The sequence below is a fragment of the Mobula birostris genome, chromosome 13 (assembly GCF_030028105.1).
Source record: "Mobula birostris isolate sMobBir1 chromosome 13, sMobBir1.hap1, whole genome shotgun sequence".
In the NCBI taxonomy this organism is placed as follows: domain Eukaryota; kingdom Metazoa; phylum Chordata; class Chondrichthyes; order Myliobatiformes; family Myliobatidae; genus Mobula; species Mobula birostris.
In genome coordinates this window covers 70964044-70985685 of record NC_092382.1, presented here as the reverse complement: position 1 = coordinate 70985685, position 21642 = coordinate 70964044, and the positions used below count along the sequence as shown (strand labels likewise).

Below are 21642 nucleotides of genomic sequence, written 5' to 3'. Positions count from 1 at the left end.
CTCTTTAAGGATTGGTATGCATTCCTTCATCTTACCATTCCCGAAGTCCACAATCAGCTTTTTTTTTGCTTTACTGACGTTGAGTGCCAGGTTGTTGCGGCACCACTCCACATGTTGGCATACCACACTCATGTGCGCCCTTTCGTCTCCATCTGAGATTCTCCCAACAATGGTTGTATCATCAGCAGATTTATAGATGGTATTTGAGCTATGCCCAGCCACTCAGTCATGACGGTAGAGAGAGCAGAGCAGTGGGCTAAGCACACACCTCTGAGCTGCACCATGTTGATCGGCAGCGAGGCGGCGATGTTAAAACCAATCCGCACAGATTGCGGTCTTCTAGTTAGGATCCAATTGCAGAGAGAGGTATAGGAGCCCAGGTTCTGTAACTTCTCAATCAGGATTGTGGGAATGATGTTATTAAATACTGAGCTATAGTCGATGAACAGCATCCTGACAGCTGTTTGTATTGTCCAGGTGGTCTAAGGCCGTGTGAAGAGCCATTGAGATTGCACCTGCTGTTGACCTATTGTGGCGATAGGCAAATTGCAATGGGTCCAGGTCCTTGCTGAGGCAAGTGCTGAGTCGAGTCATGACCAACCTATCAAATCATTTCATCACTGTAGATATGAGTGCTACGGGGCAATAGCCATGAAGGCAGCGCACATTATTCTTCTTTGGCACTGGTATAATTGTTGCCATTTTGAAGCAAGTGGGAACTTCCGTCTGTAGCTGTGAGAAATTAAAATGTCCGTGCATACTTCCACCAGTTGGTTAGCACAAGTTTTCTGCGCCTTATCATGTTCTCCGTCGGCAGCTTCCACCTTTCGGAGGTTCGATTTCTTTAAAGACATCCTAACATCGGCCCCTGACAGACAGATCACAGGGTCACCAAGTCCATCACGGATTGTCACAGCTGTAGTTATATTCTTCCTTTCAATGTGGGCATAGAAGTTTTTGGGTTATATGGTAGTGAAGCATCACTACCATTCATTCAATTGGGTTTCACTTTGTAGGAATTAATTGTTTGCAAACTCTGCCAGAGTTGTCGACATCCAATGTCACCTCCAACATCATAAGAAATTGTCTCTTCGCCCTTGTGATAGCCATTCGCCTCATACTTGGTCCTGTGGTACAGATCTGTGTCGCCAGCCTTTAATGCCACAGATCTAGCCTTCAGCAGACGACGTACCTGATGATTCTTCCACGGCTTTCATTTGGGAATGCAACCTGTCATTGATGGTTTGGGCCCAGTGTTTTAGCTGTCCTGGTTGTTTGGGTTTGAACTAGTCTGGGTGGGAAATAACAAAATAAATGATCTAGGTTGCAAGTCTGGGATGAAAAAAAAACTAAGATAATATCGTTGTGGCCTTGGGCCGAATACAAGTAGAAACTGATGCAGGTCAGTCAGATCAGATTCAGGCAGTGAATTGAAACATAACAGACTGATCTGATAAGGAAAAGAAGAAGAATGGAGAAATGGATGAGTATGGGCAGCGCAAATCTGTGGAGACCAGCCATCGCATAAGTGGATGACTGCATGCAGAAACATGGAGATTACAGCAGGATCCATGATAGGGAGCGCTGTATGCTTCATGAACTGTACCCTATCCATTACATTTTAGAGCATTGGTGCATCCATGACAGGCTGCCATGCAGCTGTTCAATATACTGCATTACGTATTCATAGAAATCTGTCAACATTTTAGATGTGATGAGAAATCTCCGAAAACTGCTAAAACATTGAGGCGCTGCCGTGTTTTCTTCAGAATTGCACTCGTGCTTGGCACAAGACAGTTCCTCCAAACTGATAACATCTAGGTATTTGAAGTCACTAACCCACTCCACTTCTGATTCTCTGATGAGAAATGCCTCAGGGACTTCTGGTTTCCTTCTCCTGAAGGCTGTAATCAATTCCTTAGTCTTGCTGACATTGAGTGAGAACTCTTGCTGGACAGTAACCATCACTCTGGAACGTTCGAACGGAGCGGTTGTACGCCGCCCTACAAAAAGCAATTCTGAATGCGCACATTCACAGGGGTGATCACCAATTCCACCAACGTTTACCAAATTCAGAAATCTGCATTTAACGGGCTGCAACAATTTTAGAGAGTTTCCTCAGCGTCCGTGGTTTCGGCAGGGATCATTTTCTCACTTTCTTCAAGCAGAGCGTTCATGACTGGACGAGTAGCTAGTAGTCATGAGTCAAGCAGCAGCACCGCCACATCCTTTTGGTCAATGTATCCCGCCGATTTTTATTTTATTTATGTAGATATAAAACGGGGAATCACGGACTATTTACTCGGACATCACATCCGTGGGTCATTCTACACACTTGCAGTTTGTAGACATTGGAATTAGAGAACATGTGGTAAATGTCGAAACTGGAACCCAAGTACGGAGGTAAGACAGACTCCATTGTAGGAGAAACAAACTTGGCAACAAAGCCATCTATTCCATCGTCTAAATCAATAATATACAGCAGGAAAAGAAGTGGTCTGAACACCGACCCCTGCGGAACACCACTAGTCACGGGACAGCCAACCAGAAAAGGATTATTTTATTCCCATTCGTTGCGTGATTGAAGGGCTTCCTTTTAGAACTGAGATGCGGGGAAATTACTTTAGTCTGAGGGTGACAAATCTGTGGAATTTGTTGCCACAAGTGGCTGTGGAGGCCAGGTCATTGGGTGCACTTAAGGCTGAGATAGATAGATTCCTGATTAGCCAGGGCATCAAAGCATATGGGGTGAAAGCAGGATTGTGGGGATGACTGGATGAAGTAGATCAGCCCATGATTGAATGCCCTACTTACGCTGCTATATGTTGTAGTCTTATGTTGAAAGGCATAGTCAGAGAAGATGCAGAAAGGATGTTTCCCATGGTGGAAGAGTCTCGGACAAGAGGGCACAGCCTCAGGACAGAGGGGCGTCCTTTTAAAAAGGAGATGCGGAGAAATTTCTTTAGACAAATGGCGGTGAATTTATGGAATTTGCAGCTGTGGAGGCCATGTTCTTGGTTTTATCTGAGGCAGACATTGATAGATTATTTATTGGACATGGCAACAAAGGTTACGGGGGAAGGCCGGGAACTGGGGTTGAGGACGAGATTTTTTAAAAACTGTCAGCCTTGATTGAATGGTCGAGCAGTCTCGGTGGGCCATATGGCCTAATTCTGCTGCTATGTCTTATGGTCTTATGGTGTTATGGTAATAAGATAGAGAAAGAAGTTGTTGATTTGCGATTTTGCCCAGTCCAGAGTCACTGCTCTCTGGATAAAGAAATTTGTCCTCACCTATATTCTAAAAGGACGCCACTCTCTTCTGGGGCTGGTCTTGGACTTTCCCAATATTACAGCCCTTCTCTCCACAACAAATCTAAAAAAGTAATTTCACCATTCGATTGGTTTCAATGAGGTCACAGTCATTCTTTTAAATTCTACTGAATACAGGCCCAGGGCTATCAAATGTTCTTCATGTGACAAGCTATTCAATCCTGGAATCATTTTTGTGAACCTCCTTTCAACCCTCTGCAGTTTCAGCATAGCTTTTCTAAGATGAGGGGCCCAACACTGCTCACAATATTCCCAGTGAGGCTTCACCATTTTTAAAAATAAATAGTCATCATTATATCCTTGGTTCGATATGCTAGTCTCTTGACATGAATGTCTACATTGTATTTGCTTTCTTCACCACAAACTCAACCTGCAAAATAACCGTAGCGAATCCTGCAAAAGGACTCCCAATTCTTTTGCACCTCAGTTTCTTGTATTTTTTCTCCATTTAGAAAATAGTCAACACTTTCATTTCCTTTTTTTTACGAATTGCATTACAGTACACTTCCAAACACTGTATTCCATCTACCATTTATTTGCCCATTCCCCTAATCGGTCAAAGTCCTTCTGTAACATCTCTACTTCCTCGAAACCTCTTCTGTCTTCAGATCACCTGCAAACTTGCAACAAACCATAAATTCTGTCATCCAAATTAATGACATATAACGTAAAAAAGAACCGGACCTAACGCAGACTGCTGGGGACACACCACTAGTCACACGGCCAAGCAGAAGATGCTCCCTTTATTGGCACTCTTTGCACCTTGCCAAACAACTCCTGTTTTATCCATTCTCGATTCATTCCTGTACTACAATGGGCTCGTAGCTGGTTATGCAGCCTTACGTGCGGCATCTTTTTAAAGGTCTTCTGAAAATCGAACTACAGAATATCAACCGATTCACTATTGTCTATTTGTTCTTTCTTCAGAGAATTGCAACTGATCTGTCGGGCAAGATGTTTTGTTGAGAAAACTATGACCTACGACCTATTGTATCATGTGCCACCAAGTATTTTGAGACATCCTTAGTAATAGACTGCAACATCTTCCTAACAACTGAGGTCAGACAAACTAGCCTATAGTTTCCTTTCATCTGCCTCTCTCCCTTCTTGAAGCGTGGAATGGGCATTTGGGATTTTACAAACTTCTGGAACCATTCCAGAATCTAGTGATTCTTGAAAAATCATTATTAATGCCTGTACGATTACTTTAGCCACTTCTTTCAGAACTCTGGGAAGTGCAACACCTGGTCCAGGTGACTACTGTACTTTCAGACCTTTCATTTTCTCAAAACCCTCCTCCCGAGTAATGGTAACTTCATACGCTTCATTACACCTGACACCTGAAACTTCCAACATATTGCTAGTGTTTTCCACTGTGAAAACTGATGCACACTACGTATTGATTTCCATATCCACTCTTAACTCTCTTTTACAGTTTTTGTATCTGAAGAAATAGTTGCTATAGGCTTTAATATTAGTGGATTACTTAGCTCTTGTGAGTGATGGAAGTGAAGGGAACAGTCAAGTCTGTTTCACCTCTAGACAGGCACTGATGTTGAAGACACTCCAAGATTCATTTCTGAAAGTCACCGCCAGATAATTGAAGCATTTCTGGGATTTAAGAGATTGCGTGGTAACAAAGAATTTTGGGATTTGGAAGGACAATCAGCAATTTCCAACTGGTTTTCTGGGCTGCAGTGCAATGGTGATGAAGGGTGTTTTCAGAATCTGTTTCTGGCAGCCGAGCCGAGAACATTACCAGTGTTGAGAATGGCCCAGGAGCAGGAGACAGCTCTTTGTAGAGAAAATTATGTCTGTTTGGATGTTTTAATGCACTAATCAAAGTCTGGGCTGAGGACAAATGGTGAACGTAGTTTTCTAAAAGGATGCTTTAGGTCCTTCTACGCGGAAATAGCACAGAGTCTTTGAGGAATATGAACGAGCAGGAGACAATCATGGAATGAAACAAGGCTATCAGGGGTATGATTAATGTGAATCCCAAGGCATTTCAACTCAGTGACGAGAACACGTAACACACAAAAAGGGAGGGTGTCAGCAGGTCAAGCAGTATCTATGGGGGAAAATGAATAAGGAATGTCTGGGCCGAGACTTTGAATCAGAAACTATCGATACGATCTTCTGTAATTGAAATATTCAATCACAAGCAATCCCCTGCTGAATCTTTTCTGCACTCTCTTCAGTACAAATACATCCATCCGGTTGTATTGTTACTAGAACTACACACGCTGTTCCGACTGACCCAACCAACTTATAAAGTTGTCAGAAGACTTCCCTGCAAGTGTACTCTGTGCTGCAACAAATGATGTCAAAATGTTAACAATTGCCTCCACACATTGCCTACTTGAGCTGCTACATTCACAGACCTTTGCATTTATTAAAAGTTCAAAATTCACTGTGAATTTATTAGCAAAGTACACATCTGTCACCATATACAAGTCTAGGATTAATTTCCCTGTGAACGATCTGGACAATTGGATACAAAAATGACCAGGTGAAAGGAATCAGACAGTTAATAATAGAGAGCTACTCAGATTGTCGGCTTGTGACTAGTGGTATCTATGAATGCTGGATCCACTGTTTGCTATCTGTATTAAAGATATGGGAGATAAAGTTGTTAATGTCATTCTTGCGTTTGCAAATGCTACCAGAATTGCTGGTACATTGGACAATGAAGGGGATTATAAGATCATAAGATATAGGACCAGAATTAGGCCATCTGCCCATCGAGTCTGCTCCAGCATTCAATCATGGCTGATCCTCTTTTTTTGCTTCTCCTCAACCCCAGTTCTCGACCTTCCCTCCGTAACCTTTGATGCCATGTCCAATCAAGAACCTATCACTCTCTACCTTAAATACACCCAACGACCTGTTCTCCACAGCTGCATGTGGGAACAAATTCCACAAATTCACCACCTTTTGGTTAAAGAAATTGCTCCGCATGTCTGTTTTGCCTCAGACTCTCCTACCATGGGAAACTTCCTTTCCACATCTACTCTGTCAAGGCCATTCAAACTTATTATAAATTTACAAGGGGACCGTGGGAAGTGCGCCAAGGAATAGACGCACTTGGAGGGTTGGTCAGAGAGGAGAAAATACTATGTGAGTGTGGTACATGTGGTGTAGTGGGGCACCCTTTACCCCACTACAGGAAATGTACTACCTGAAGCGAGGATTTGTATGATGTGTATTGAAGGAAATGCAGCTGCCCAGATTAAGATAATTTATTTGATGTGAATTAAGGAAAAGTAGTCGCTCAGATGAAGAGAGTATCTCAGAGAAGCGAGAATCATTGACAATCACAGTATTTATTGGCCATATTTGTACTGGATGAGAGGGTGGTTTGGGAGTAAGACTGTGGGGAACTGGTCCTTCTGGTAAACTGATGTCCAGAGCATTGTTATGTCGGTTTTAAAAGATTGGAAGAAAATCCGTATTTTGTAGCTAAATGTAGGTAACACTAAGATTCGAGACATGATTGATTTGCTGCGTAAGGTGACAGCAGTGGAGACGAGGGATATTCGAGTTCGTGTCTACCTTATCCTTTTTAAATTCACAGCTACAGAATCTACAATCTCTGAGCTCCTGGCTCAGTGGGACGAGTATCGACTGTACCAACTAACAAAGTTCTACAGGGACAGACTGAAACAAGCAATTGAAGAAAAGGTTGAAAGACTGGGTTGGATGTTGACAAAGGAGGGACATTTCAGTGCACAAGAAAATGAGGTGAGTATTTCATATATTGTGACATAACTGTTGATATCAAAGGGAATAGTGATAATCGCCTGCACGTTCTAGAATTTACATCTGACTCTGGAAGTTGTATCTCTGGCTTGTCTCCAGCAGATCTGGTTTTAGCTGTAAAAGCCTGTTAAGGTGGGGAGCACAGGGAACTACAGGTTCAGCATACCCTTCTCCTCTTGCACCTGCTGTATTTATCGCTGTGGTATAAGAGTAGGGGCTGCGCATCTGGACTGTTGAGCAGGCATTCAGTCTAAAGTTAACTTCACATATTATCAGGACCATCGGTCAAATTCAGCTGAGCTCATTAACCCAGGATAAATAAAAAACTGGGCTTCATTGCACATACTGAGGGTCGGAAAGCAGCTAGCCACACATGTTCTCACCTCCATCTGAATTCCCCAAAAATGGGTGGCTGACCTTTCATTGAGTTATAGAAAAGTGATGACTGAAACAGGCCCTTTGTCCCATCTAGTCATTGTCTAACCATTTAAACTGCCTACTCCCAACGGCCATAACCTTCTGTACCCCTACCATTCATGTATCTACCCAAAATTCTGGTAACAGTTGAAATTGAACATGCTTGCAACACGCACCGGTAGTACGATCCACTCCCTCGACCCCCTGAGTGGTTCCCCTCACGTTCCCCTTAAAGTTTTCACTTCTCACCCTTAATCGATTACCGTGTGTTGTAGCAAAGCCCGACCTCAGCGGAAAAAGCCTGCTTGCAATCTTCTGATCTGTGCACCTCATAATTTCACATACCTCTATCAAATATCCATGCAACAAATAAAATCTTAACCAATTCAATCTTTCCTTATAACTCAGGTCCTCCAGTCCCGTCAACAACTTGGTTAAATTTTCTCAGTACACATTCAACCTAATATACAGCTTTCCTCTACGTCGGTGACCATGAATGCACACAAGATTCTGAATTCAGTCTCACCAATATCTTATACAGGTTCAATCTAACACTTCTTCTCCTGTATTCCGTATTTTCATTTCTGAAGTCTAATGTGACAAAAGCAGTCTTTAAAATCCTATCATAATCTGCCGCCCCTTTCGCTGAATTATGAAAATGTGTTTCTGGATACCTTTGGTCTGCTACATTCCTTCATTTTCCAACCATTCACTGTGCAAGATCTGCTCTGTGTGAATCTACCATGATGCAACACTTGGCATGTGTCTGCATTGAATTGCATCTGCTATTTTTCAGCCCATTTTCCAGCCGGTCAAGCTGCAAGCCACGATAGCTTTCCACGCTGTTCACTGCACTTCCAGTTCTGGTATCATTTAAATTTGCTGATCCAATTAACCATATTGTCATCCAGATCATTGATATAAATGATAAAGACCGAAAGGCCCAGCACCGATCCCTGCGGCACTCCAATAGTTACAGGCCTACAGTCAGAGACTCAATTATCTACTACACCTCTTTGGCTTCTTCCAGGAAGGCAATGCCTATTCCAATTGACTACCTCCTCCTGAATGCTGAGTAACTGAACTTATTGTGTCATAACCAAGGATCAGCATACCGTAGATTCGGCCATTGCGTTTGTGGAAATGCAGGTGTCATTTCATTATTATTTCATTGTGATGGCATTTAACTCCATTCTTTTCGTCGTAGTGCTTGTCGAGACCTGAGCAAAGCACAGCAATGTTTCGATGCCTGCTTGCATTCGGCCTTGTTTCAGTAGTTGGTCTGTCTAGTAAACTGACTCTGCAGATTAGCTGTATTCATTTTGTGTTCAATTGTTAAATTTCTTCCGGGTTGTTGGCTTCGATTTCCATTTGAGAGATTTACTTAACAGCCCTGTTTGGCCTAGCGTTTATTGTTTTCCTTCCCCTATTGACCAGTTTTATTCAGTCTCCCCCTTCCTCTCCCCCTCCCTCCCTCTCCCCCTCTCCCCCTCTCCCCCCCACCGCTCCTGGGTCATATCTGAAGATACTGACAGCAAGTTGCAATACACAGAGATGGACCCAGCAGAGAGAGAAAAGCACTGACCTTGCCCCTGAGGTTGCTTGAACAGGTAGGGGACAAGCTAGGAGCAATTGAATCTGTTCTGAGTGAAGTTACAGAAGCAATAAGGGTGATAATCTCGTGCCGACAAGTGAGACTCACATGGAGGAACAGTTATCATCCACTGCAGCAACTGTTCAACAGCTCACCGCAGACAATCAGTCAGTTGCCTGCGATTTCCGGACTCACGGACGACGTCCACGAGCTCACTGCAGACAGCCAGTGTCATCTGGCAGCCATTAGGGTTCTCGTCAATTCCGCACCTCAGTCTGCGTCAGTCTCACTCTCAGCATCTCGCAGGTCTTCTTTTTGTGCTGCCCCTACAATGTCTGGTCCTAATATTCCCGCTGTCGGACCTGAAATGACTCATGCATTCAGAACCTGACAGACACCCGCGTCAGAACAGGAACCGTGTTCCTCCACCAGGAAGATCTCGATGGTTGTAAGTATTTTATTACCCAGTGTCAGCTGACATTCAAGCCCGGTTTGATAGTTTTGTTGATATGCGCGAAAGCTTGCGTGTATGGGTCAAACTCCCAGATGGACATCAACTCAGCCTGTTCTCCATATTACGGTAGCAAGGATACCCAGCAGTCCAGTAGTTCCAATGTTTCATTGCTGCAGAGTGAAGGATAGTTTTGCAGCACTGGCTAAGGAGGCTACCCACTGACTCCTGGACCTGTGCCAAGGCAAAGGGGCGGTGAGAGCCTGTGCAGTTAAATTCTGCATTCTTCCAGTCAAGACAGGTTATAATGAGTGATCGCACATCATTGTTTGCCAGCGTGGACAGAACACAGGGGTTCTGAATGGATGTGTAGGACAGTCTAGATGACCTGACTAACCTGGCTATTTGAGTTGATGATGGGTAACTGAGTGGCGCAAGGAAAGTATATTTCAAGCTTCCTACGCTCTCTCTGATCACCATCTTTCACCGCACTCCCTGCTCCTCCCACTCCTTCATCACCCAGCACCCAGTCAACGAAGAAGCCTATGCATGTATGGCGGATGCGCTTGTGTCAGGAAGATCAAAACCAGCGCAGGGGAACAGGTTCCTGCCCCTAATGTGGCTGTACAGGACATCCCAACCGTCCAGTAAAAGAGGACACCCGTCAGCAGGGAGGGAAGTCCTGACGAGTCATTTAAGTATTTCATAAACTTTCTCTAATTATGTAATACTAGCTGCTGCCTTATCGTGGGGGTCTTGAACCCATGACCCCAAGGAGTTTATTGACTGCTGCAGCTGTGAGTCTCATAGACATCTCCATACCTCAAGAGCAACAGCAAAGGAATGGACAGTCAACATCTGCGCTTCAGCCACACATTCTATCGAACCCCACAAACTTGTGCTCAAAGGCGTCCATCGTGAAGAAGTCTCTTTCTATCTGGTTGATTTGCCTGAACAGTCACTGCACTTCGTCTCCACTGGTAATCCTAGCATAAACTACAAATCAATTGGTCTCTGAAAGCACTCCAAGAGTGGGGACTGGCATCCCTGTCTACCAGTCAGCTCAAGCTTCGTTCCATGAATCCTCTCCTGTGTCCGCTAAAGATGTGGACCTGTCTGGAAATAAATATGCGTAACTTCCTGAGTTCTTCAATAAAAAAAGACGGCTACTTCCGTACCCCCACACCGGCCATCCGACTATGCTATAGACCTGCTACCTGGTACTAGCCCTTTCCAGGGCTGATGTTTTCACACTTTCGTCCTGAAATGGTGGCTACAGAGAAATATGTCTGGGAGGCATTGGCTATGGGCTTTATGCATCCGTCAACCTCGCCGGCAGAATCAATCTTCATTGGGAGCAGGAAAGATGACAAGTTCCGTCCCTTCATTGATTATCGGCCCCTGAATAACAACACTGTGAAGAACCGCTACCTTCTTCCACTGCTGACCTCTGCGTTTGAACATCTCCAGGGAGCAACAATGTTGTCCAAAACTGATCTGTGCAATGCTTACAATCTAGTTCACATGAAAGAAGGAGAAGAGTTGAAAACAGCTGTCAGCACCTCTAATGGCCACTATGAGTATCTGGCGATGCATTTTTGTGTGGCCAACACATCCGCTGTATCCCGGGCCTGAATTAACGATACTTAGGGACATGTTGAAACAGCTTGCGTTCGTGTATTTGGCTGTCATCCTTATCTTCTGCCCCTTTCATTGGGAACACATCTTCTCGCACTTTCAGTAGGTGCACATAGAGCTCCTTGGAAATAGCCTGTACGCCAAGCACGAAACGTGTGAGTTTCATAAAGACCAGGAGTCATTTTTTGGGCTATATGCTTACCGCATCCACTGTTCAAATGGACCAGAATAAAGATCAGACAATTATCCAGAGTTCCAAGATCATCTACAATCAAACAAGTGCAGCACTTCATGCGTGTTGCAAACTTTTATCGCCGCTTCTTCTGGAATTTCGGCTCTATCGCATCTTCCATAAATGCACTCACCAGGCACGTCACAGTCATTCATAGCCAGTGTTGGCATTAGAATTGTCCTCTCTCAGTGCTCTTCTGCGGATAGTCGGCTCTGCCATTGTGTATTTCTTTTTCCTCACTTGACCCTGGCTCAGAGAAACTCTGATGTTGAAACCGGGAACTTCTGGCTGTCAGGGAGTAATGGCAACACTGCCTGGAGGGGCACAACATCCTTTCTTGGTCTGCACAGATAGCAAGGATCTCTCTTAAATTTAGGATGCAAAGAGACTCATCTATCTTCAAGGTCGGTGGAGTCTTTCCTTCGCACAGTTCAATTCCATCCTCACCTATCCTCTCGGCTGCAAGAATACTGAGGCCGACGCTCTCTCCCGGCAGTTCCATGGATCTGAGGGCAATTTCGATACAGAGCCCAAGCTTCCTCGCTCATGTATTGCTCCAACGGTGATCTGAAGGATAGAGGCGGAGATGAGGGCCGCCCAACAGTCGGACATAGGCATGGGTGTCTGAACTTCCTTACGGCTGTTCGTCCCTGATGCGGAGCGCCTAACATGTTTAAAGGAGGACACACAAGTCGTCTGGCTGGAGATCCAGCAATGCACTGGACCCAGGAGTTCATAAAGAGACAATTGCAGTGGCCATCTACGTCCAAGGACAGGCAGTATTGTTGTCATCCCCTAGCAGACGAGAGACGCAAGTTAGCAACGAGTTACGTGGGACTGTTTGAATTGGTAAAGGCAGGCAGCAATGTTTTGTATAGATCGCATCTACCAGCATCACTGAAGATTCACCGTGTATTCCATGTCTCCCAGCTTAAACCGTTTGCTACCTCTTCCACAGGCGCAGTCACACAACTTCTCCCGTCTTGTCGGTTGGTAGATGGTTCTCTGATCTATGCTGTACGTCAGCTCCTGGTACCTCGCCCGGTACGTGGTAAAGTTCAGTACGTTGTGGACTGGGAAGGGTATGGTCCAGAAGAACGTACTTGGATCCCGGCGAAAAACATCCTGGACAAGTCGCTTATCCAGGACTTCCAGCACACACAGGTCTGCTGCACCTCAGGAGCCTAGGGAAGTGGTTCCTGTTACAATCACAGATTCGGCAGCTGAGCAAATACAGCAATTGTGCTGATGAATATGCATATGTCAGCTAAGTATTATTTCACTGTGACAGTATTTAACTATTATTTTTCTGGAAGTACAGTACGGTTCGCTGCCTGCTTGCATTCAGTCTTGCATGAGAAATCGGGCAGTCGAGTCAACTGTCTATGAAGACGACCGGTTTTCATTGTTTCCTTTTTTATATGTATTTAGCTATTCCTTTTGGCTGCGGTGTTGGCTTCTTTTTCCATTTGAGAGTAATTGTTAACGGCCTGTTTGATGTAACGTTTATTGTTTTCCTTTTCTTCTAACTTTGTTAACATTAAAGCTTGTGAACTATTGACCCGCTTCAATGTCTGTCTCTTCGTATATGGGCGATATCCAAATGAAGTGATATCTGGTCCGAATGTGCGCCTAGGTCCAGGTGGACCACATCCACTTCTGAGCAATCATCAACATTTCCTGGTAACGTCCTCGAAAAACTCTATAAGACACGATCTACCATGCAGGAATCTGACAACTCATGACACCAGAAATCACCAGGTTGCCCTAAAAGGGCAGATAAAGGACAAACCGGAAAAAAAAAAGAAAACTGTTGACTTGCTGAATATCTACCTAAAGATAGACATGAACATGGTATTTCAGGCCACTGTCCATGGACTTCACAAGCACTGATGGTCATATCCAAGATCTGAACTGTCCAGCCATGTGTGGTATTGGAATATTAAATGATTTACACCCACGACTGATTCTGTTCTCGTTGGGACTCAGTGGATCTGTCTATAATAGACAGGTGTTATCCAAAGCCCGCTGTTCAGTAAAGAGGAGTCGTCTGTAAATATGAAGTTCATCTATAAATTCATCATCTGAATTCTTCAAATTTAGTAGTATGGAAATTACATCTTTAAATCCCTTTCACAACTGCTACTCCTCAGACCTAGTTGTAGTGAAACTGGGATAATTTTCCAATGCAGTGGAACCTCAGGAACTTATGCTGATTCGTTCCATGATTATTGTCCATTATTCCTATTATGCAACATCTTTCCATTTCTCTTTTGATAACCTGTCTTGGAGATCAATCATTCTAACACCAGAATATCACAGCAGTTTTTTGTTCTCAGAACAGTTTCTAAGACCCATTCATTTTTAGTTGCATTATCAATGACCTTCAATCCATCCTAAGATAATATAGTTGAATATGTTTAATTTAGAATTCCCCACTGATCAGTAAGCCCATTGCTGCATTGAGGAAGTGACACAATTTCAGAGCATTAGTGAACAGGCAGTAAAAATCCGAATCCCGAGACAGTCGCCTGGACATTGTGTTGTTTTCACACGTCAATCATAAGACCAGAAGGCATAGAATCATAAATAGGCCATTCGGCCTATCCTCCATTCCATCATTGCTGATTTATTATCTCTCTCATCCCCTGATCCTGCTTTCTCCCGGTAAACATTGCCAACCTACTAACCTCCACCTTAAATGTACACAATTACTCGATGCCCACAGCTGTCTGAGCAAATAAATGCTACAGATTCTCTACCTCCAGCTAGGGACGTTCCTCCTCATCCATTCTAAATGACCCTCGCTGGCTGTGTCTTCCGGTTCGAGACTCCCCATGACAATAAACGTCCCCATTTTAGTCAACGTCCTCTCCACACCTATTCTATCTGCAACTTTCAACATTCCGTCGGTTTCAATGACATTCACCCTTGTCCTTCTAAACTCTACCGAGTACAGGTGCAGAGTCACCCGCCGCTCCTCATATATTAACCCTTTTATTCCACGGATCATTCTCCTGATTCTCCTCTAGACGTTCTCCAATAGCATCATATCTTTTCACAGATAAGGCTACCAACACTGATCACAATATGAAAGTGACATTCGACCAGTGCCAAAGTATTACAACAGTGGTCTTATATTATAACCCTCCCAAAATAATTGCTAACTTTGTATTTACCGTTCTCAACACCGACTCAATCTGTAGGGTCCCCTGAACTAGGTCTTCCAAGACCCTCTGCAACTCTGAATTCAGAAATTTCTCCCAGATTTGAAAATAGTCTACGTCGTCATTACTTCTACAGAATTGCATGCCCATATACCGTCCTCTAGCTGGCACTGATTTGTCCATTTTTTCAATCTGTCCTTTTGCTTTTATGAACTCCCAACATTCTCAAATGGTTCCTGATCCTGTATTTACCTTCACATTGTCCGCAAACTAGGCCATAAAGCCATCATTCTGTGGACAAAGTCATTGACGTACAATATGAGAAGGAGTGAACCCAGAGCCTACCCCTGCAGAACACAGCTAATCAATGGCATCCAAGAAGAAAAGGCCCTCTTTATTCTCTTCATTCAGCCAAATGTTTAACTGGAAATAAACATGGACTCTCTACCCATGCTGGTATCTTTCCTGTTACACGATTGGTTTTTAATCTTTTTAAGCAGCCTCATGTGCGGTACGTATACGAAGGTCCCATGAAAATCCAGGTAAACAATTTACACCGACTCTCCCATGTTGATCCTGCTTTCTATTCCCTCAAATATTTCCAAAAGATTTGTCAGTCAAGGTTCCCCCTAATAGATTTTGGCCTATTTTGGCATATGTCTCCAAATACCCCGAATCCTTATCGCCAGTAATTGACTGCTAGCATTTTCCTGATCATTGATTAGGTTAATTGCCCATTGTTTCCTTTGTTCTGTCTCCTTCCTTTCTTAAGGTGTGAAGTGACATTTAAAATTTCCAGCCTTCGAGAACGATTCCAAAATCTAGTGATTCTTGAACGATCATTACGACTACCTCCACAATGGTTCTTCATCTACCCCTTTCACAGCCAATATGGTGTCGTCCAGCTGGAACACGTGATACGTCAATCTTTAGTACCTTCTGCTTCCCAAAGACCTTCTGCTTAATAATTGAGAATACATTACTTCTGTGCCCCCCCCCCCAACATTCACAAATTTCTGGTACATTTCTAATGTCTTCTACAATGAAAACTGATGTAAAATACATGCCGCACTAATATCTTCTGCCAATTCCTTGTCCCCCAAGACTACGACACCATCTACATTTTCCAGCAGTCCGGTATCTACTATACCCTCGGTTTCACTCTTTACATATCTGAAGAACATTTTGAAAAACACCTTTATATTATGAGCAAGCTTACCTTCATATTTCATGTTTTCTCTCGTTGTGACTTTTTTGTTGCCTTCAGTTGATTTATAAAAGCTTCAACGTCCTCCAGCTTTCCACTGCTTTTGCTATATTCGATACCCTTTCCTTTGGTTTCTGCTGGCTTACTCGCCAGCCAGGAGTCCCGGGCTCAGCTGACTCTGGCTGACAGTACCTGATCTGGGCCCTTACCCAGGGTTACAGATCCCACTGCCTTGTGGGAACCTTCGGGAGAAGAGAAGGCTAAGGAGTTAACCCTACACAAATCCGGAGTGGAGCCCCTAAGGTGGTTGGATGACGTATCACGTCACCTCTCGACAGCTCCTGCAGCCAAGCTGATGCCAAATGTACTGCTTCGTATTCCTTTGGACCAGATTCACGAAGCAGAGGGGGATCTTGATGTCTTGGTAGCCCACGATCTCCATATTCATCGCCTAGGTCTTCGCCCGGACTGTTGCTCAAGAACCGGCTTATTCAGCCGCAGCCGACGCTGTTCCACACCCAACCGGGCGCATCCATTGCCTACTTAGACTGACGAGGCCATTATTATTATACTCGCCAGCTATGGATGTTCTTCCTCCCTTTCGAACAAATCTTCATCTTTGGGATGATCTATCCTAAGACTCCAGAAGTGCTCCAAGAAACTAATTTTCCAAAGCTACCTGCAGATTGAAATCCACCATGACTATTTTAACATTGATCTTTTCACATGCATTTTCTATCTCCCGTTGTAATTTGTAATCCACGTCCTTGCTACAGCTTGGAGACCTGTATATAATTTCCATCCTGGTCATTTTACCTTTGTACTTTCTACCTACCCGCAAGGTTTCAAAATCGTCTGATTCGATGTCACCTCTTTCTAAGTTTTTATTCCCAGCAGAGTCAACCTAAACTCACCACCTATCTGCCTAACATTTCGATATAATATGTATCCTTGGTTGTAAGCACACAGCTATCATCTCCTTTCCGCCATGATTCAGTGATGGTCGCCATCGATTTTCCAACCCTTTTGCTCTCCCCTGCCTTGCGTTCTTGTTGTCACATGTTGTTGCTGTAATGTTGCACGTTGAAAGAGTGAGGAAATTAATCACGTTGCACCTACTGCAGAATGTCAGTAAAGCCCCATTCTTACACCGTATTGATTTAGACTTTCCTTCAGTCAATGACAGAATCCACAGATTTACTATCTGAGATGGCTGCCCAGTGACTGCACCTGCTCCAAAGCTTCCGGGACAATGAACATGTCCTTTCCTCCACATGCTCCATCTTTTCTGTCTGCTACAATAAATTCATTGCTTCTCTTTTATAGAAAGTCACTGAACTGACAGAGAAGGGAAACCGTCCAGAGAGTTCCACACTCTTCCTCAGTTTGGTGATGGGGAAAGGCTCGCAGACCCGGAGGATGATGTGGGAATCCTTTGTGCAAATGAGGACTGAGTTACCTGAGTTGGACAAAATACTGAAGGAACTACAGGAGCTCGGTATGTTAAAGCCACACACTGGACACAGTCACATTGAAATACACAGTTTTAAGCATGTTAGGTTTCTTTTCATGAAAGCTTTTGATTTAAACAGGCCCTGATCCACAGGACTACACGAGCGTCGCCCGAGGGTTATCTGAGTTACCCACTCGACTGAAAGGTGAGTGATGGAATGCACAGTTCAATCCACATCTCAAGTGTTAGACTGTGACTTAGTAGAACCTGAGAATCAAAATCAATCAGAATCAGATTTAATATCACTAGAATATGTCGTGAAACTTGTTAACATAGCGGCAGCAGTACAATGCAATGCATGGTAATAAAGAAATAATGAGTTACAGTAAATAGCACCACAGTTAAATATATAACTGAATAATTAAATTAAAGATAATGCAACAACAGAAATCTTATAGAAAAGTGAGGTAGTGTGCATGGGTTCAATGTTCATTTAGGAATCGGATGGCTTAGGGGAAGAAGCTGTTTCTGAATCGTTGAGTGTATGCTCCAGGCTTCTGTACCCCTGACGGTAACAATGAGGAAATGGCATGTGCTGAGTAATTGCGGTCTTTCATAATGATCGCCGACTTTCTGAGGCATCGTTCCTTGAAAATATTTGGATAGTACGGCAGCTGGCATGCATGGTGAAGCTGACTGATTATACATCTCTTTATATCTGTAGTTCAACAAAAACAAACTCCTGGAACCCTCTTTTTTATATTTTTGATCATATCCTTCCGGTTCACGTGTATATCTAGGAGCACCTTCAACACGACTATCATAGTTGCCTGAGTAACCATCCAGGCAGTACATTCTATGAACAAAACAAGCTAACAAACAAATACATAAATCAATAAATTCCTGCATGTTCTTTCAATGGACCCATCTCACCTAAACCAAATGCCCTCTGGTATTAGACACATCACTCCTGGAGAAAAAGTAATGGCTCTCTACTCTAACTTTCTCTCTCTCTCAATCTGATACACCTCTATCAGATCTCTCAAAATATCCACAGTAAACAAACCCAGTTTGTTAAACATCTCCTTGTTGCATATGCAGTCGAATCCAGGCAACATACTGGTGAACATTTCCTTCACCCTCTCCAGTTTTCCGACAGTTTGAGATTAAAAGTGAAATCAATACTCCATGTGCAGCCTACGGGCATACGACCTATGAGCAGAATTAGGCCATCCGACTGATCAAATTTGCTCCACAAATCCTTTCAATCCTATTGTTATTCCTTCTCGCAGTAAACCTTGACACTCTTATAGATCATGACCCAATAAATGTCTGCTTTAAATATACCCAGTCACGTCCTCCACAGCCGTATTCGGCAATAATTTCACACAATTACCACTCGCCAGCAAAGAATTTCTCATTAATTCTGATGAGAGCAGGCACAATTCTATTCTAAGGATGTGCACCCGGTCCAAAATTCCTGGATTATAGGATACATCTTTTATGTCCACTATATATCTGCCTTCCAATATTAGATGGGTTTCAATGGGATATATCCTATTCTCATAAACTCCTGCAGTAAAATTCTCCTTATTGGGTAACACTTCCATTCATGGAATCATTTTCGTGAATCTGCTCTGCAATGCTAGCACATCCATTTTTTTTCAGAGATTGAGTCCAGCCTGCTCAAGGACGCACTCAGACACATCATTGTGATGTCACCGCGGTCACAGGGTATTTCAGGTCCTTCAACATCCGACACACTGGGGCAACCCAGCCATAAGTGATCAAGCCCCAACTTGTGTCTGTCACATCCACAACCATGTCGAGGCTCGCTTTGATGCCGCTGTGCTATCCTGACGACATTCCTCTTCTGGGATCCTGAGATGCCCAAGCGTCTCTAGGCTGTAGTTCCAACATGACCACCAGTCTAGATGACTGACAGCAGCACTATGTCTGGCCTAAACAAGATCGAGCAAATGTGTTCAGGGAATCAGAGCCGTTTCCCTTGGTCGACACTCAAATGCCAGTCCTTTGGTGTTCTCAGAATGTTGGCAGAAGACATAGGTTGGATGTGAGCCTTAACCCTGCCTCAGTAAAAGCTTTGCTGGACGATGGTGTTTCGCCTGGGCGATGACTATGCGCAAGGTGTCTTCACTGTATTCAGCAGCTGATTGGCGGCAACGATACTCGCCCTGCCCCAGGGCTTTTGAGCAGCAGCTGAGGGTGTGCACCTCTTCCCTCAGCAAAGGGAACACGCAGGTGTTCCGGCCTTGGCCCAGCAGTCAAGTTTCGCTGGGCTTGTCAAGACGACATAGACCGACTGGATCAGGAACGTGATACGGTGAGGTTCAGCTCGCAAGATTTCCCACAACAAGATGTTGCACTCCATTACTTTGTCCCATCTTGTCCACGTATGCCGTCAATCTTGCTGGTATGTAGCTCCTCCTCAGCAGTTCGCACTTCTTCCTGGACCAACTGGCGCCTCGCTCTTCCTTGCACTTTATCAAAGCGAATTGTCGGGAAGCAGCCCAAGCCCGCCTGCCCTGCATCCCTCTGAGCTCACCAGCACCCAATGGCGCAGCGTGCTTCAGTTTGTTCAGTCGTATCCTCAGATCAATGCCAGTGTGTGAGACCTTCGGGTACCTGGGCTCGTTGTATTGCACCAATAACACCTCGCTCAGATTGTTCATGGGGAGTTTCAATCTGTTTTGCTTCCCGTAAAAGGCGATACTGGTTAGGTTCCGAAGCAAACATAACCGTCATCCTAGGTACCAGCTGATTTTTTTTCCCCGCTGTTGACAGTGGGCCATCAGAGACTAGCAGAGTCCAGTGGATCTGAGGGAGAATATCATGCTGGTAAATCCAGGCCTTGAATTTGTCTGGCAGCCGTGACTTAGCAACAGCAGTCAACCATTTATGCAGCTCTTCTCCGGCTGCTTTGATGGATGTGGATGCTTGAATGCTGTTTCTTCATTGGATGCTGAAGTTTTTCATTCATTTCTTCAATGAAAAACTTGGACCAGGTTTTTCACTGGCTTCTCATATAGCCTTAGAAATTGGGCGCCTTCCAGGTTAAAGCCGAAATTGTCAACTACCTTTCCTGTATTGAGTAATGAATTTTGATTTCTTAGGATTGAAGGTCATCCTTACCCAAGTGTGAGCTTCTCCAGACCCTGGAGGACCCGTCTGCATCCTGGCACTGACCTTGTTCTTACAGTCAGGTCATCCGTGAATGCACTTTCAGATGATTGACGGACACTAGATGTGACTATGTGGCCTGGGCCTCTGCTCTATACTTCTGCTGAGTTGGGCAACATGGTGGTCGCCAAGGGGAAGAGTATCACAGACATCCTGTTATGACCACCTTCTCAAGACGATGCCAACCAGTTGTGACTGTCCCAAAGCTGACTCATGGACTGCAATTGCTGTAGTAGTCCAGAAAGAGTTCCCTGTCCAAAATAGGACATAGTCGTTCTTGATGGCGACCTTAACCATCTTAGGCGGTATAGAATTACATGCATTTGTAGATACAGTCAGAGGATGGAAAGATCTCCCTTACCTTCTCATACTGCTTTGATCAATTGAGTGATCACGCCTAGATTTTCTAGGCACCAAGAAACCTATGCTAAACCCGCCCTTTTGCAATGTTGTGATTATTCTGGAGATATTCCGTTCGGCGTTGGGCAACAACACTGAAAAATACCTCCCTTCCACATTGAACAGTAAGATGATTCGAAATTGCTTGATGCTCTTGGTGTTCTCCTCCTTGGAAATTGAGTTACCTTCTGCGAATCTCCATTGGTAGGCCGTTCTCAGAATACTACGAATATGATCTGACCAGTGTTTTGTAAAGCTTGAAAATTACATCCTTGTTATTTCATTGTCTTCCCGAAATGAGTAATACAATTACACATACCTTCCTTACCACTGACAAAATCTACAAAGCAACATTTAGGAAATTCTTCATGAGGACCGCAGAGTAATTTTTCAGCTCTGATTTCTGAATTTTGTCCCCATTTAGAAAATGGTCTACCCCTTCATTCCTCTCCCCAATGTGCATGACCATACAATTTGCTAGACTGTATTCCATCTGCCACTCTTGTGTTGCCCACTCTCCGAATCTATCTGAGTACTCCTACAAGCTTTGCCACAAAGGCATCACTTTGGAGGGCAAACTTTCAGCCTAAATTAATTCTTGTGAAGCTGCAACCTAGCTTTTCAACTAAGATCCTGCACTAATAAATACAAGCAAGCAACATGGCTTCCTTGTCACCCTACCAGCCCTTGAATCCATTTTTTGGGGAAATATGAGCTTTGACCTCAAGATCTCTCTGCTCATTAACACCGTTCATGGTCTTGCCTTTAACAGTGCACTGTATGTTCACG

General features: G+C 44.0%; 1 protein-coding gene across 1 annotated transcript in view; it reads left to right on the top strand.

The window, feature by feature from the left end:
- LOC140207987 (uncharacterized) overlaps positions 1-21642 on the top strand; it is a 133750-nt gene that overhangs the window by 42126 nt on the left and 69982 nt on the right. Inside the window, 3 exon segments of the mRNA XM_072276519.1 lie at positions 6910-7076; positions 17127-17298; positions 17393-17458. Coding sequence (XP_072132620.1) covers positions 6910-7076; positions 17127-17298; positions 17393-17458 — 405 coding nt within the window.